Raw genomic sequence first — 14574 nt, forward strand, 5'->3', positions numbered from 1 at the left:
CTGTGCATATATAATTACACACACTTAAGATTTGCTCATGCATTGAAATTCCTTTAGACCTCCAAAACTCTTCAATGTGAAGTACAATCTCAAGACTTCTATCCATGTCTTTTATCTACCCTCTCATTTATAATATGACCTATAGCAATTAGAAGTCTCTATGCAGGTCACATTCTTCAGTTCCACTTAAGGGTAGAACATGTGATGTTTGTCTTTCACTGTGATTAAGTGTAGTGCAATGGAATAGTGTCACTGGTGAAGTAAAACTCCATATAGATTGTTTGAAGGCATAACAAAGGCTGAATACCACAAGAACTTATATTAGAGGTAAATTCAAACTGGGAAAACAAAATTCCTGGGTGTGGGGATTTGAACCCATGACCAGATGCATCCTAGGCTAGCACTCTGATACTGAACTACATCTCCAGTTCTTTATGAAGTTGGCATCCATTTCCTACCAGGCATTTAAAATCCAAATCTCAATAAGAACAATTTTACAAATAATATAAATAACTGTTTATGACTATAAAGAAAAGTTGTTAGAAATAAAACAGATACCAATTGTACAATGTTATTTTATTTATGATCAGACATATTTTTTCAAAATAATCTTCTCAGTCAATAAAATATTATTAATGGGTTCTTACTTGATTTAGAAGTTAATACCCTATATAAAATATTTACTTTGCTAGTAAGAACAAATACATTGTCTCAGAAAGAAAAATTACACATCCATTATTTATGGATTTGGTCCATATTCACTAAGCACTACCAAAGCAAAATACACATTTATTAGTCTAAATATCAAATAGTTCCCATGCTCAATATGGGTACAGCACTTCCCCCATATCAATATGATTCAAGGACTAAATCACCATTCTTCTCTATTATGTAACTAAATTATATGGCTACAACTGAGCTTCAACATTTTCAATGTGTTCATTTCCTTTGTGTGTATGTGTATGTGGGTGCAGGCATGTCTGTGCCATGACAAGCAAGGGAAGGTCATAGGGAGCTCTCAGAAGCTGATTTTGTCCTACAAAACTCTGTTGGATATGGGGCTCTTACCCAGGTCATCAGGAGTGTGTGCAAGCTCCTCTACCTGAACCATCTTACAAGCCCAAGGTTTCAAATTTTATCTTCCATTTATTTATTTATTTATTTATTTATTTATTTATTTATTTATTTATTCATTTATTTTCCATCCTGATCACAGGCCTCCTCCCTCCTCTCCTCCAAGTCCTATCCTCACACACCCTCCCCCAACCCAACTCTTCCCTTCTCTTTAGAGAAAGGGAGATCTCTCTATGGGTACCATACACCCCACAGCAGGATTTCAACTTTTTAAAAGCCTAAAAATACTGAACTCAGGTGTTTTTCTAATTTGAGAGAGAGAGAGAGAGAACAGATTCCTGTAGTATGAGTTGAAAGCCAAGGGTTCCTTGTTATCCTTGGCATTTTGCATATTTGCACACAACTGAGTATTGAGTTGCCTTATTTCCCTCTTTCTTTCCAGATACTACTAATACAGTTTTTTTTCCATGATGACACAGAAGATTCTTGGGAGAGAAGTTCTTCAGGGTGTTCTGTAGCTTTGCAAACAGCTCAATGTAGCATGCGTTTCTAAGTCAGAGATCAATGTATTCTGTGTTCTGGGGGATGTCCAATCCCATCTTTGCTCCAGCCTACATCTATAGTTATTGCTTCCACTGATTGCAAAACTATAGCACTCTCTCCTACCTGATTCGCTATACTCTTTCTGCTACACCTTGAGAACCTTCTACATCTAATAGGATACCCTCTTTCTATTACTTACTTGTTTTTCTTCACTTGCTACAACTTTTTGAGATTGCCAGGGAGTATGGGGCTATGGTACCAGAATTTAGCAATCTCCTGCCTCTGAAACTTTGTAATGTGTGGGCTTTGTTCCTAGTTTTACCAATCTTTAACAAATTCATCTACATTTAGCAACAAGTGTTTCTATGCTATCTCTATAGCCTACCTTGTGTCATCTGTATGTTTGAATTTCACTTTTCTGTTGCTGTGTTTGCAGTCAGGGTGAGCATTTAGGGCCAATACAAGTACATGCTCTCTTATGTTTAGATCACTGTCCTGTTACTTGGTCCATATAGCTTTAGCTTCTAAAACTTATTTTACCATCTTATGAAAAAATGTAAAGAGATACAACTTTTAAAAGGCCAGTGCCAGGAGGCAGGAGTGGGTGGGTTGGGGATCAGGGAGGGGGGAGGGGATAGGAGATTTTTGGAGAGGAATCTAGGGAAGGGAATAACATTTTAAATGTAAATAAAGAAAATAAATAACCATATATAAATAAATAAATAAATATATATATATATATATATATATATATATATACGATTTCTGCCCAAAGTATGTGTTTTCTCCATTATCCTCCTTACAATTTGACTTAGACCATGTCCTGGTCATTGCTCTGTAAAAGTCTCCAGCTCATTGTGCTTAGTTCTACCAATGTCTGCCCCCCTGTGTCATGTGTATTGTGTTCATGCTTATGGGTGTCAGAAGGTTTCCGTCTCTTCATGGCTGTGACTCTACAACTTCCCTGTCATGTCTCATCTCTTGGTCTCTGTCTCTGCTGTAGCTTGCAGGGTGCTCTTTAGGCAGTGCTACCCAATGTACGAACATGAACCCATATTCCTGAACACTGTAGGTCACACTGCAGCAACTGGTAAAGGGAGCTACCCCCTCTATTAGTCACAAATATCACTTCATCACCCATTCAATATGCTTATTATCTTCTTAGGAGACATTTACTCTTTCCCTTAGCTGTGCCTGAGTGATGGCAGTACATATTACCATAGACAAATAACTACTGTATAACTTGAAAATTTGAAGTTTAAAGATATCCCAAATCATTATTCTTGTATTAGATGATATATGTGTGTACACATACACACACGAACTTATGTTTATATTACTTGAAAACATAGATGTTACCTGGCATATTGGGAACAAAAAAGACCTAATTAAAGGATCTTTTGTTGTTGTTGAGTTGGAGAACATTAATTTGCAACAAACTATGACCTAACTAATTACATGATGTCTTGAGTTGCAGATTGTGTCTAGGCTGTATCTTACATGCAACACACAACACATACTCCCAAATGTATGACCGTATTATTAATATATATATATATATATATATACATACATAATGTATAATGTATATATAATGTGTATATATAATATATATATAACCATATCGTATATATGTGACTGTACTGTATATATATGATTATAGTACAACATATATATGTGTGTGTGTGTATGTGATATGGTCACACATATATGGTCACATATGGTCATATATATACACATATATATATATATATATACACATATATATATATGTGTGTGATATGACCACATATATATGTGTGTGTGTGTGTGTGTGTATGCTCCACAAACTATTTTGATACACTTAAACATCAGTAATAACGAAAGTTTCTAAGCTATGTAGTGTTTCAGAAAACATATCTTTGATCAGAACTTGGTACCCAGTAACATCTTGTGCAGTCTCCTACGAATCTCCTTTGTCTTGATGGAATAGATAATAGGATTGAGCATTGGAGGCACAAAGAGATAGACCAGGGATGTGAACTTGTGCACATACTCTGGGGCATGTTTTACAAATCTATGGACCATTGACACACTAATCATGGGTACATAGAAGATGAGCACAGCAGAGATATGTGACACACATGTGTTGAGTGTCTTAAGCCTTTCTTCCCTGGAGGCAATGGCCAGCACAGAGCGCAGAATGAGCACATAGGAGAGGAGGATGAGCACTGAGTCTACACCAAAAGCAGAGATGACAATGAACAGCCCATACATGCTGTTGATGGTGGTATCTCTACAGGGCAAGCGTATCAGGTCTGGGTGTAAGCAGTAGGAATGGGTCAGAATATTGGCCTTACAGAAGGGTAGCCTCTTCAGTAGGAAAGGAAGTGGGAAGACCATGCAGAAACTGCGGATGATGATGGACATACCCATATGGGCCACACGGGCATCAGTAAGCACTGAGGAATAATGCAAAGGGTTACAGATGGCCACGTACCGGTCAAAACTCATAGCCAGTAGAATCCCAGACTCTGTCCAGGAGAAAAAGTGTATGAAGAACATCTGGGCCAGGCAAGCATCGAAGGCAGTCTCTGGGATATGAAAACACATAGAAGCAAGCACTGTTGGCAATGTAGAAAAGGACACTCCCAGGTCGTTGACAGACAGAAGGGACAAGAAGTAATACATAGGCTGGTGCAAACTCTGTTCCTCCTTTATGATGAAGAGAATCAGGGCATTGCCTACTATGGAGATAATATACAGCAGAAGCAGGAGGGCAGCCAGCCAGTGCTCCAGACTCAGCATCTCTGGGAAGCCCGTCAGCATGAAGCTTAAGGTGCTTGAGGTGTTACTGTACAAGCTTCTCATCAGGGTTGTTGAGGAGCTGTGAGGGAGATACACCAGAGTGGAGTGAGAAAGGGCCATGGAAAAGTGAAGAGTGGGTCCAGCAAGAGTCTCAAGATAGGAGGAAGATGATGCTTAAATTCTTACACCAAATGCCATGGAACAATCCAGAAAGAACTGAATAAACCCTTTACCTCTCCTGTTCCCCAGAGACAAACCTTGGCCCTTTAAAAAAAAATATTGCCCTTTATTCTTGTACCATCTTATTTACACAAGTTTACATCTGTATAATCTGGCCTTTCTTCCCTCTGATTTTTAGACATAATCATAAAGTAAGTGTTCAATGAACTAAGTTTTTTTTTTTGAGACAGGGTTTCTCTGTGTAGCCCTGACTGTTCTGGAACTCACTCTGTAGACCAGGCTGGACTCGAACTCAGAAATCAGCCTGCCTCTGCCTCCCAAGTGCTGGGATTAAAGGCATGCACCACCATGGCCCAGGAAGTCAGTTGTTAATATGTTAAAGCTGATTTAGTCTCTCCTAAGCACATTATGACAAAACATGACTAGAATCCAAGCTGTCTCTCTTCTTTTTCCTGAACTCAAATATCATCCCAATATCTCCCTCCTCTTTGTTGTTTGAGCCCCTCGCTTACTCACCAGAGTTCAAGAACCTCAGTCTCTGCCACTCCTAGCTGCCTTTGATTTTGTTTCTTGTATGTTCATATGTGTCCTTCTTTCAAATATTCTCAAAATGAGCTATATCCTACATTAATTTGAGGGGCTTTAAAATGCTGTTCACATGCATAGCCATTGCATCTGAAAGTCTATAAGAAGGACATAGGAATCCATTAATAAGAAGTAATGTATTCTCAGAAGTAAAGAATTATCAGTATGGCTATTTCTTTTAATATGACTATCTTTCATACATATATTTTCTTGCAGATGGTATTATTCATTGTTCCTTATAGAAAAATAAAATTCATGCTTACACACACATATACGTGCATATAGAAACACACACATACATACATAAATACATTCATTTACTGCATTTACTTTATCTATTCATCTACTGACACACCTCTAACATAATTCCACAGTTTGGATCTTGCCTTACTGTTTTTATCACAGGTAAATACAATGACAAGCATGTGGTTCATTGATTAGTATCTTTCTCCCTTATTAAACTATGTGCTCCAATCATTGTCTGCATTTCCTTTTATTTTTAAATTATATCATATTTGCACTTATTTATTTAGTGGAATAATGTGTACCATGGCACGTGTGAAAATTATACGACAGTTTGTAGAAGTTATTTCTCTCCACCCACCATGTGGGTTCCAGGAACCAAGGTCAGGCTATCAAGTTTGGTGGCAGCTGCCTTTGCCAGCTAATCTGTACCCCATTTCCATCTTATTTTCTCCTTAATGCCTAGACAGGTAAAGTGGTATACAAATCCTTGAACTAGGACTCTGATATTACTAGTTCTAGTTTTAAACTTTTACACGATGGTATTAAATCTGTAAACTACTATAATAACAATATACTAACACCTGAATTTAAGTGTAAAAACCTTGAGATGAGTGAATTAATCTGAACTCACATACATTCACAAGCACCAACTGTGAATTTAACTTTTTAATAAACAATTTTCACATTTAAAGAATATGGAAATAAAGAATAAAGTTCTTAATGTGAAGGTTTCCAGTGCAGTTACATGCTGAAGGAAAAACAAATAGGAAAGTAGCAATGAAAGCAGCTTCCTAGAGCATAAGAATACCTTTCTTGGTCTCCAAACTGCTTTCCTAATTCCAAACAAACAAACAGAGAAAACAGCTGTCTATCTGAGGCTTTATACCAGGACCTGAAAATGGAGAACCAGGTCAACACAGTGGAATTGCAACTACATAGCACTAGATGCTGAATTGATAGATTTTCCTAAAATCTTTGAACCCTAGTCATCTCAGAATACAAGAGTTAGGAAAAAGATTCCTATAGATCCCTGTGAGAAAAGAGCTAAGGTCCCTGTTTACCTGCTCAAGGTAGATTTGGTAGCTGTGAGAAAAGAGTAGGCAAGGGACTTGCCCAGAGAAACACCAAGCACTGTACATCCTCAGAATGCAGATGTGCTCTTCATACTGTGCAAGTCTGTATCCATTCCTACTCTGGATTTATGATGCTGCCCATTAAGAGTCCCCTGAGCCTCATAAGAACCTCCAAGGAGATGGCTCGTGCAGAAGTGTGAAAACTCTTGAGTAAATGTGCTCTCCTGTGTTCTGTCATTTCTCTCATTTAAAGATATCCGTGAAGTTGAGAGTCAAAGCTGCGGTTGTCCTAGAGTGATCCGTAAGTTCAGATCTTCATTTCCTAGAGCTGAGCCTCAGAAACAGCTTATTCTGTAAACCAGCATCAGAGCTGGACAGATTCTCAGACCTGTGGATTCCCACTGATTCCCAGAAGAGCTTGTTCCACCAACCCTCCCATGACTCAAAAAGATTTCAAGAAAGCATTAATACAACCAGTAAAATCTTAGTTATATGGTGTCAGCAAACAGGGTAACCCTCTTGGTTTGTGTGGAAAGTCACCTTATTAACTGTTAAAAGTCTTTCAAGACAGGAATCTGCTTGGCAGTTTGTGGTCATGTGGCCAGACCTATATTCAAAGCCAGCTTCATTAGGTTGGAGAGATGTCTCGGCAGGTACAAGTACTGATTGCTCTTGCAAATGACCCAGGTTATCAGGTATCAGCACCCACATGCATCTCTAACTCAAGTTATGTGAGATCAAATGGTGTCTTCTTGTCTCCATGAGTACCAGTTACACAAGTGATGTGCATGCATATGGGTAGGGGCAATATTCATTAAAAATTACATATTTTTAAGATTTCTCTTATATATTTGATTCCACAGTTGCTGTCTTCAGGCACACCAGATGAAGGTGTCAGATTCCATTACAGATGTCTGTGAGTCACTATGTGGTTGCTGGGAATTGAACTCAGGACCTCTGCATGAGCAGTAAGTGCTCTTAAAGGCTGAGCCACTCCTCCAGCCCTAGAAAATTACATCTTTAAAATCCAGCCATCAAGTTTATTTATTTCTTTTGGTTTTTAGAATCCATATATGTGCTAAGAAATGCTTGCTGAAAGGAGCCTGATATGGCTGTCTCCTGAGGGGCCCTGACAGAGCATTACAAATACAAAGTCAGATGCTTGCAGCCAACCATTGCACTGAGTGAGGGGTAATCCAATTACCCCTCCTCAGTGAGTTAGAGAAAGAAGTGAAGGAGCTGAAGGAGTTTGTAACCCCATAAAAAGGACAATACTATCAACCAACAAACTGCCCCCCCTCCCAGAGCTTCCAGGAACAAACTACCAACCAATGAATACATATGGTCCCAACTGCATATGTAGCAGAGGATGGCCTTGTCAGGCATCGATGGGAGGAGAGGTCCTTGGTCCTATGAAGGCTCCATAGATGCCCCAGTGTAGGGGAATCGAGGGTGGAGAGGCAGGAGTGGGTAGGTGGGTGGAGGAATACACTCATAGAAGTAGGGCAAGGGTGGGGAGGACAGAGGGTTTCCAGGAGGAAAGGAAACCAGGAAAGGGGATAACTCTTGAAATGTAAATAAATTTAAATAAATAATGAAGAAAGATTTCATATAGGTAAAATGAAGGACAAATGCCTATAGATATGAGCACATGTGATCCAACAACACATAGCAAGAGCTTGTGAGACTCTTGAAATAAACTTACTGATAAGTAAAATTATCATCTTTTCTCTTGTGAATGTTTTATATAGATATATAAAATGAAATGTGTATATAAGACATGAAACTAAAAGTAAGTCTTAAAGAATGAAGGAGATTAACCCAGTAGAGTGGGAAGAAAAGGGAGAAAGGAATATCTTCAAAATACACTTATGACATTCTTTTATACAAATATGTTTATGACATTTGTATATATGTGTATATATATGTATATGTATGTATGTTTGTATAAATACACAATATATATACACACACAATGAATATGTAACAATAAAAAGCACAAATAAGTAGGTGTGTTGTTTTATTTACTGAATTGAAGTGGCACACTAGAATTCGCATCTTGTTATTCCTATTTCGTTAAATTATATTACAAAGTACATTGTGTCAAAGGAATATTACCATCAGAACTCAAACCCATAATTGTCAACTAGAAAGTAAAGCAGTATAAACAGTGTCTTTCTAATGTCATAATTGGAAGTACACTAGTTTGTTTGTTTCTTTTTCCACTACCAATTGGAAATAGGGAAACTACAAAAACAATGACCGGTGTACCCCATTTATTTCCTATTTAAAATCAAAGAGGAAACAAGTGTCAATTCAACATCACTTAGAAAAGTGAGTAACATCAAAACTGTGTTCACAGGGATCCAAACACAAACTGGTGACTCACATCCACAAAACTGCCTGATGGTCCTCAGGAAACACCACATAATCCCTAGGACCTGTGTTCAGCATCTATGCTGCTTTACCCACAATACAATGAAAATAGAACTAGCCTGCATAACTCATAACTGTCAACTGATGAATTCAGGATGAAATTCACACACACACACACACACACACACACACACACACACACACACACTGTTACTATTGTTCTTGGTTACCTTCCAGAACATCAAAATAAGATTCTATTGCTAAATTCATTCATACTTCAGTCACAGGAGTTGGAGACATCTAGCTGGTGTTGATCTGGAAATGTTCTGTCTGAAGCCTCACTCTTGTACTGGACTCTGAAGGCACTATGCAAGCTGCCAAGGGAGAAAAGTTACCATCAGTGGTGCCCCCCTCTAATGCTTGAGAACCGCAACCATGACAAGACCTGAAAAATATCTCTAATAATACAATAGTGACACTTGAGTCTTTGGTGCAGCCAACTGTCTTTGCCTGGTCACTTCCTGGTACTGCCAACCTTGTTATGAACCTATGGCTGGAAAGATCATGGGCCCTCCAGGGAAAAACCCTACTGCTACTACATAACAAACATGACAGAGTTTCCAACTGCCCTCTTATACCCATTGGTAAATGCAGCTCTCATTTGTCATCAAAGAAGCTTCATTTTGAGGTGGATGGAGATTATTAGCAGAGAGACACACACAGTTGGCCAAACTGCAGAGAGTACGTGATCAAGGGATCCCATGCCCAACGGAGACATTTATGATACAACTGTTACACCTAAGACTCAGGGAAACATCATGGACATAAAGGGGAGGAAAGACTGTGAGGGCCAGAACAAGAACAGTGGCTGAAGAATACTGTCTCCAGCTGTACAGGAGAGATGTTTCCAAGGATTCTCAACAAATTAGCTGCCTGAAATGAAAATGACTATAATGTGCCAGTATGGGTAGAAGAATATTTCACAAGAATTTACCTCTAGATGGTTGCTGAGAGAAGGAGAACCAATATATGTTTGTGTATTTATTTTCTTCTGTTTTCAGGGATGAGACACTAATCCTATGCAGACAGTCACATAAGAGTAACATTATTTAGATTCATTAGAATGTGTGTGTATGTGTGTGCTTGCTGTGTGTTTGTGTGTGTGTGTGTGTGTGTGTGTGTGTGTGTGTGTGTGTGTGTGTGTGTGTGTGTATGTGTGGTACAGAAGAAGTCATGAAATCAAAAAAGACTCATTGGAAAGACATGGGAGGAATGGTGCAAATACCGTGTTTCCATGTGTAAAATCCTCGAATTATAAATGAAAACCTGTTTAAAAAAATGCATGGAGTTGAGAGCAACATTGGGAGTGTTGAATGGATCTGGGAGACAAAATTGGAGAAATTGGTAGATTAATATGATCAAAGTGAACTGTATGCATATATTAAATTCTCAAAGAATTAATGAATTTTTTTAAATTATGCACCCTATGATATTGATGGGTTTTAGTATAATAGGATGTTTCTGATGAAAATAAATTTAGTGTGGGTCCCCTTAGAAGCAAAGAATTTCTTCCATAGCTGTCTCTTGTGAGNCCATGCCAGTACCTGGCAAATACAGAAGTGGATGCTCACAGTCAGCTATTGGATGGAACACAGGGTCCCCAATATAGGAGCAAGAGAAAGTACCCAAGGAGCTAAAGGTGTCAGCAACCCTATAGGTAGAACAAAAATATGAACTAACCAGTAACCCCAAAGCTCATGTCTCTAGCTGCATATAGCAAAAGGTGGCCTAGTCAGCAGTCATTGGTAAGAGATGCCCCTTGGTCTTGCAAACTTTATATGTCCCTGTACAGGGGAATGCCAGGGCCAAGAAGTGGGATTGGGTGGGTAGAGGAGCAGGGTAGGGGGAGGGTATAGGGGATAGTGTTTGAAATGTAAATAAAGAAAATATCTAATAGAAATTTTTAAAAAAGAAAAGAAAACTAGAGTAGAGAAGTGAGATATTCAAAGACTGAGAGGAAGTCATTCAATCATCATTCGCAGGGAAATTAAAAGAGATTAATGATCAACAAGAACGTAGATGAAATAATTAATTAGGGAAACTTGTATCTGATTCTGAGGGAGTTACTCTTTTAAAGCTACTGCTAATTACACATGTATTTTAAAATGTTACTCATTACTATGAGAAATTTCTACAAACAAGGTGCATTTTAAAGATATGATGAATGTAGACCAAGCTAGTAAGGCGGCTGAAGCAGGAGAATCAATCTGAGACATGTAGCAAGGCAGGCATGTATCTCAACATAAAAGACATACACTTCACCACACACCACACACGCGCGCACACACACACACACAAACATATACACACAATACTGTATCTCCACATGGGAAGACATAAAATATTTAAGTTTCATTTTATATTGGGGTGCATTTTCTAGAGTTGGATCTAGTCTGTAAGTTTATTACAAATTCAATATTGAGTGATTGTCCCTCTTTTCCATACCATTGATTAAGTTCTTTAAAACAATCATTATAATAGTACATTATTTTGTCATATCCTAAACTGAATCACCCTATATATTACATATACTTTGTAACACAAACTTTCCTATAATCTTAATTCTTTTATTAACATGCTGAACATCTAATTATATGCAATTTAAATACAATACAATATATTAGTTAAATATTAAAATTTCAACATTAGTAAAAATGAGCTTTTTAGTATAACTCACATAAAATAATATTTATCTCTTCTTACAGGCCAGATGGAAATCACACTATATGAAATAGTTATGCATAATTCTACTGAGTATGTTTGAGTGTGAGAGACAAAGACTTGAGATAATATCTCTTGACCAAACCCTTTCGGAGAAACAATATAATTCCCATTAATAATAATTCCATGTTAAGAAATCAAACATGATGTAAGATTTTAATAAAAAAAAATAAGGGAACACAATATAATTTTCATTTTGAAAAGAAGGGAATGAAACATGATTTTTTAAATAAATTTTGATATGAACTGTTTTGCCTTGCCAGAGCTTATTACTGTGAATCCTAGCCATGCTGCTGGTAACATATGACATCTGATATCAAGAAACCTAATAGAAATGTTAATTTGGGGGGGAAAAGTCGTTAAAAAAAATCGCAGGTCAAAGAAGGGCCTCAAAAGACAACTCCGTGCAGTCAGGACAAACATCCTCTGAACCAAGACTGTAGCATATTATCCAGATCAAATCTTGGTCCCCAGCAGGATTTTGTGAAGCCTTCGACGAATCTCCTTAGTTTTGATGGAATAAATAACAGGGTTGAGCATTGGAGGCACAAACAGATAAACAAGTGATAACAGGGTATGCACATACTTTGGGGCATGCCTCCCATAACGAGCAAACATGGACACAGCTACCATAGGCACATAGAAAATGAGGACAGCACACAGATGTGACACACACGTGTTCAGTGTCTTCAGCCTTTCTTCCTGGGAGGCAATAGCAAGCACTGAGCGAAGTATGAGAACATAAGACAGGAAAATGAGTGCAGAATCCAGTCCAACGGTAGAAAAGCCTATGAACAAGCCAAATATACTATTAATGGTAATATCCCCACAAGACAGGCGAAACATGTCTGGATACAGACAGTAGGCATGGGAAAGCACATTAGCCTTGCAGAAGGGCAACCTCTTCAGAAGGAAAGGTAATGGGAAAATCATGCAAAAAGTTCGAAAGAAAACACATACAGCCATCCACATCACGCGGGCATCAGTGAGCACTGTGGAATAGCGCAGTGGGTTACAGATGGCTACATAGCGATCAAAGCTCATGGCCAGCAGAATCCCAGACTCCATGAAAGAGAAAAAATGTATAAAGAACATTTGAGACATACAAGACTTAAAACTGATCTCTCTTAAGTGGAAACAAAACACTCCCAGAACTGTGGCCAGTGTGGAGAAAGACACACCCAGGTCATTGCCAGACAACAGAGACAGGAAGTAGTACATGGGCTGGTGAAGACTCTCTTCCTCCTTGATGATGAACAGGATCAGAGCATTGCCCACTATGGAGACAGTGTAGAGGACACCAAGAAGCAGGAACAACCAGTGCTGGGAGGTCTCCATCCCTGGCAGTCCTGTCAAGATGAAGGGAGGCAACCCAGAGCTGTTGTGGGCTTCACCTCCCATTTTTGAACTTCTTCTTAGATACTCACTCTGTCCTATAAAAAAAACAAGTTCACATTTTCATGCATGGCCTGAGTCCAATATTATTTTCTTTTTTATATCTATGTAGCCGTTCATTTTAGACAAGTTTGATTCCAATAGTACTCAACAATGCCTCTCATTGCCCAAAGATTTCTGAAAAGTCTAAGCTGTGGCACTGGACTTACCTGGTAATAAACATCCCACCCCCTTCTCGCCTGTGTCTATTGCTTTTTCTCACCTTTAAGGCTGTGAACTCAATTTGTCAATATTTTGGAACTAGTCTTTTCAATTACCAACATAAAACTCTATTAGTCCCAAAATCTTCAATTATTACAGCCTCGTTAATGCAAATTACTTACTCATCAGACCACAATCTTTTCTTCTATCTACAATGCAATGGAACTGAGCCTCTACACTCTAAACTCCTTAGACCTATAGACCAGTTGCCCATAGCTTCCATTCTTTCATCCAGATGGGAGATAAACGGCCATAAAGATGGATATCGAAGCTAGATGTGGTAGTTCATAGCTGTCATGGTCATTTAGAGACTGAGACTGGGAGGCTGAAAGTCCTGGGAATTATTAAAACTTCTGGCAAGACCTTATCTTTAAAATTATTCCTCCATAGTGAAAGCCACTCAGGCAGTCACTGACTATACTTGCACTTTCTCCATCCCTTGCTATCTCTTTCTCAAATGTCTACTCGTTCAGCTATGACCACTCTTCTCCCTGAACATTAGGATTTAATGAATGTAAATTCTTTGCAATTGTGTTCATAATCAACTTTTAATTAGTTCCTGAAAGCTGTGGAATTAATAGTCACTTCTCTAAGAAACAATATTGCTTTCATACATATAGTTCTCTTTTTTAATGACCTCATCATTACACCCAACTAAGACTCAATCACAATGTCTACACACCTTTTCCATTGTTAACTATGTTAACACTAGATAAACTTACTGACCCAAATTGCTTCTTTCAGCACTTCTCTTTATATCATTCCAACTGCAGCCTATGCCTCAGAACCAAGATACCATGTTACTTGTCCATGATAGCTACCTTTTCATATCTCAGTGAGGAGAAAAACTCAATTTATAGATTTTTTTCTGATCAAAGGATGCCATCTTCTGTGACACATGGCAGATTATTATAAGCAGTGCTATCTCCCCTCCCCTCAGACCCTCCTTTATGAATACTTCTCTGGTAATGCTTCTATTCTTCTTTTCCTAAACTCTAGAATTTTCGTAGAAAAAATATGGGGAGTGGATATTGTAGTCACAAAGTCTACATTCATAATACAGTCTCATGGTGTATACTTTCCAAGAAAGTAATGTCTGAAGCAGAAAGAAGATGATGTTTTCTTGGACCAAGGACAACAGACAGAAAGCAGAGACCAAAGATTATAAAGAAAGCATGCAAAAAAGAAAAACAAAAGTGGAAAGACAAGGGGGCAGAGGAAAAATAAAAAGAATAGAGCAGAGGAGAGGAGAGGAGAGGAGAGGGGGGGAGGG

General features: G+C 38.3%; 2 protein-coding genes across 2 annotated transcripts; both read right to left on the reverse strand.

Moving 5' to 3' along the window:
- Window positions 1-3522: 3522 nt before the first annotated feature.
- On the reverse strand, window positions 3523-4467 carry LOC110298867 (olfactory receptor 51I2-like). The gene has a single exon (XM_021168390.1). It carries the CDS (start codon window positions 4465-4467, stop codon window positions 3523-3525), a length of 945 nt encoding a protein of 314 aa, XP_021024049.1.
- Window positions 4468-12101: 7634 nt separating this feature from the next.
- On the reverse strand, window positions 12102-13046 carry LOC110298871 (olfactory receptor 51I2-like). Its single transcript, XM_021168393.1, has one exon. It carries the CDS (start codon window positions 13044-13046, stop codon window positions 12102-12104), a length of 945 nt encoding a protein of 314 aa, XP_021024052.1.
- Window positions 13047-14574: the final 1528 nt, after the last annotated feature.

The sequence above is a fragment of the Mus caroli genome, chromosome 7 (assembly GCF_900094665.2).
Source record: "Mus caroli chromosome 7, CAROLI_EIJ_v1.1, whole genome shotgun sequence".
NCBI lineage: Eukaryota > Metazoa > Chordata > Mammalia > Rodentia > Muridae > Mus > Mus caroli.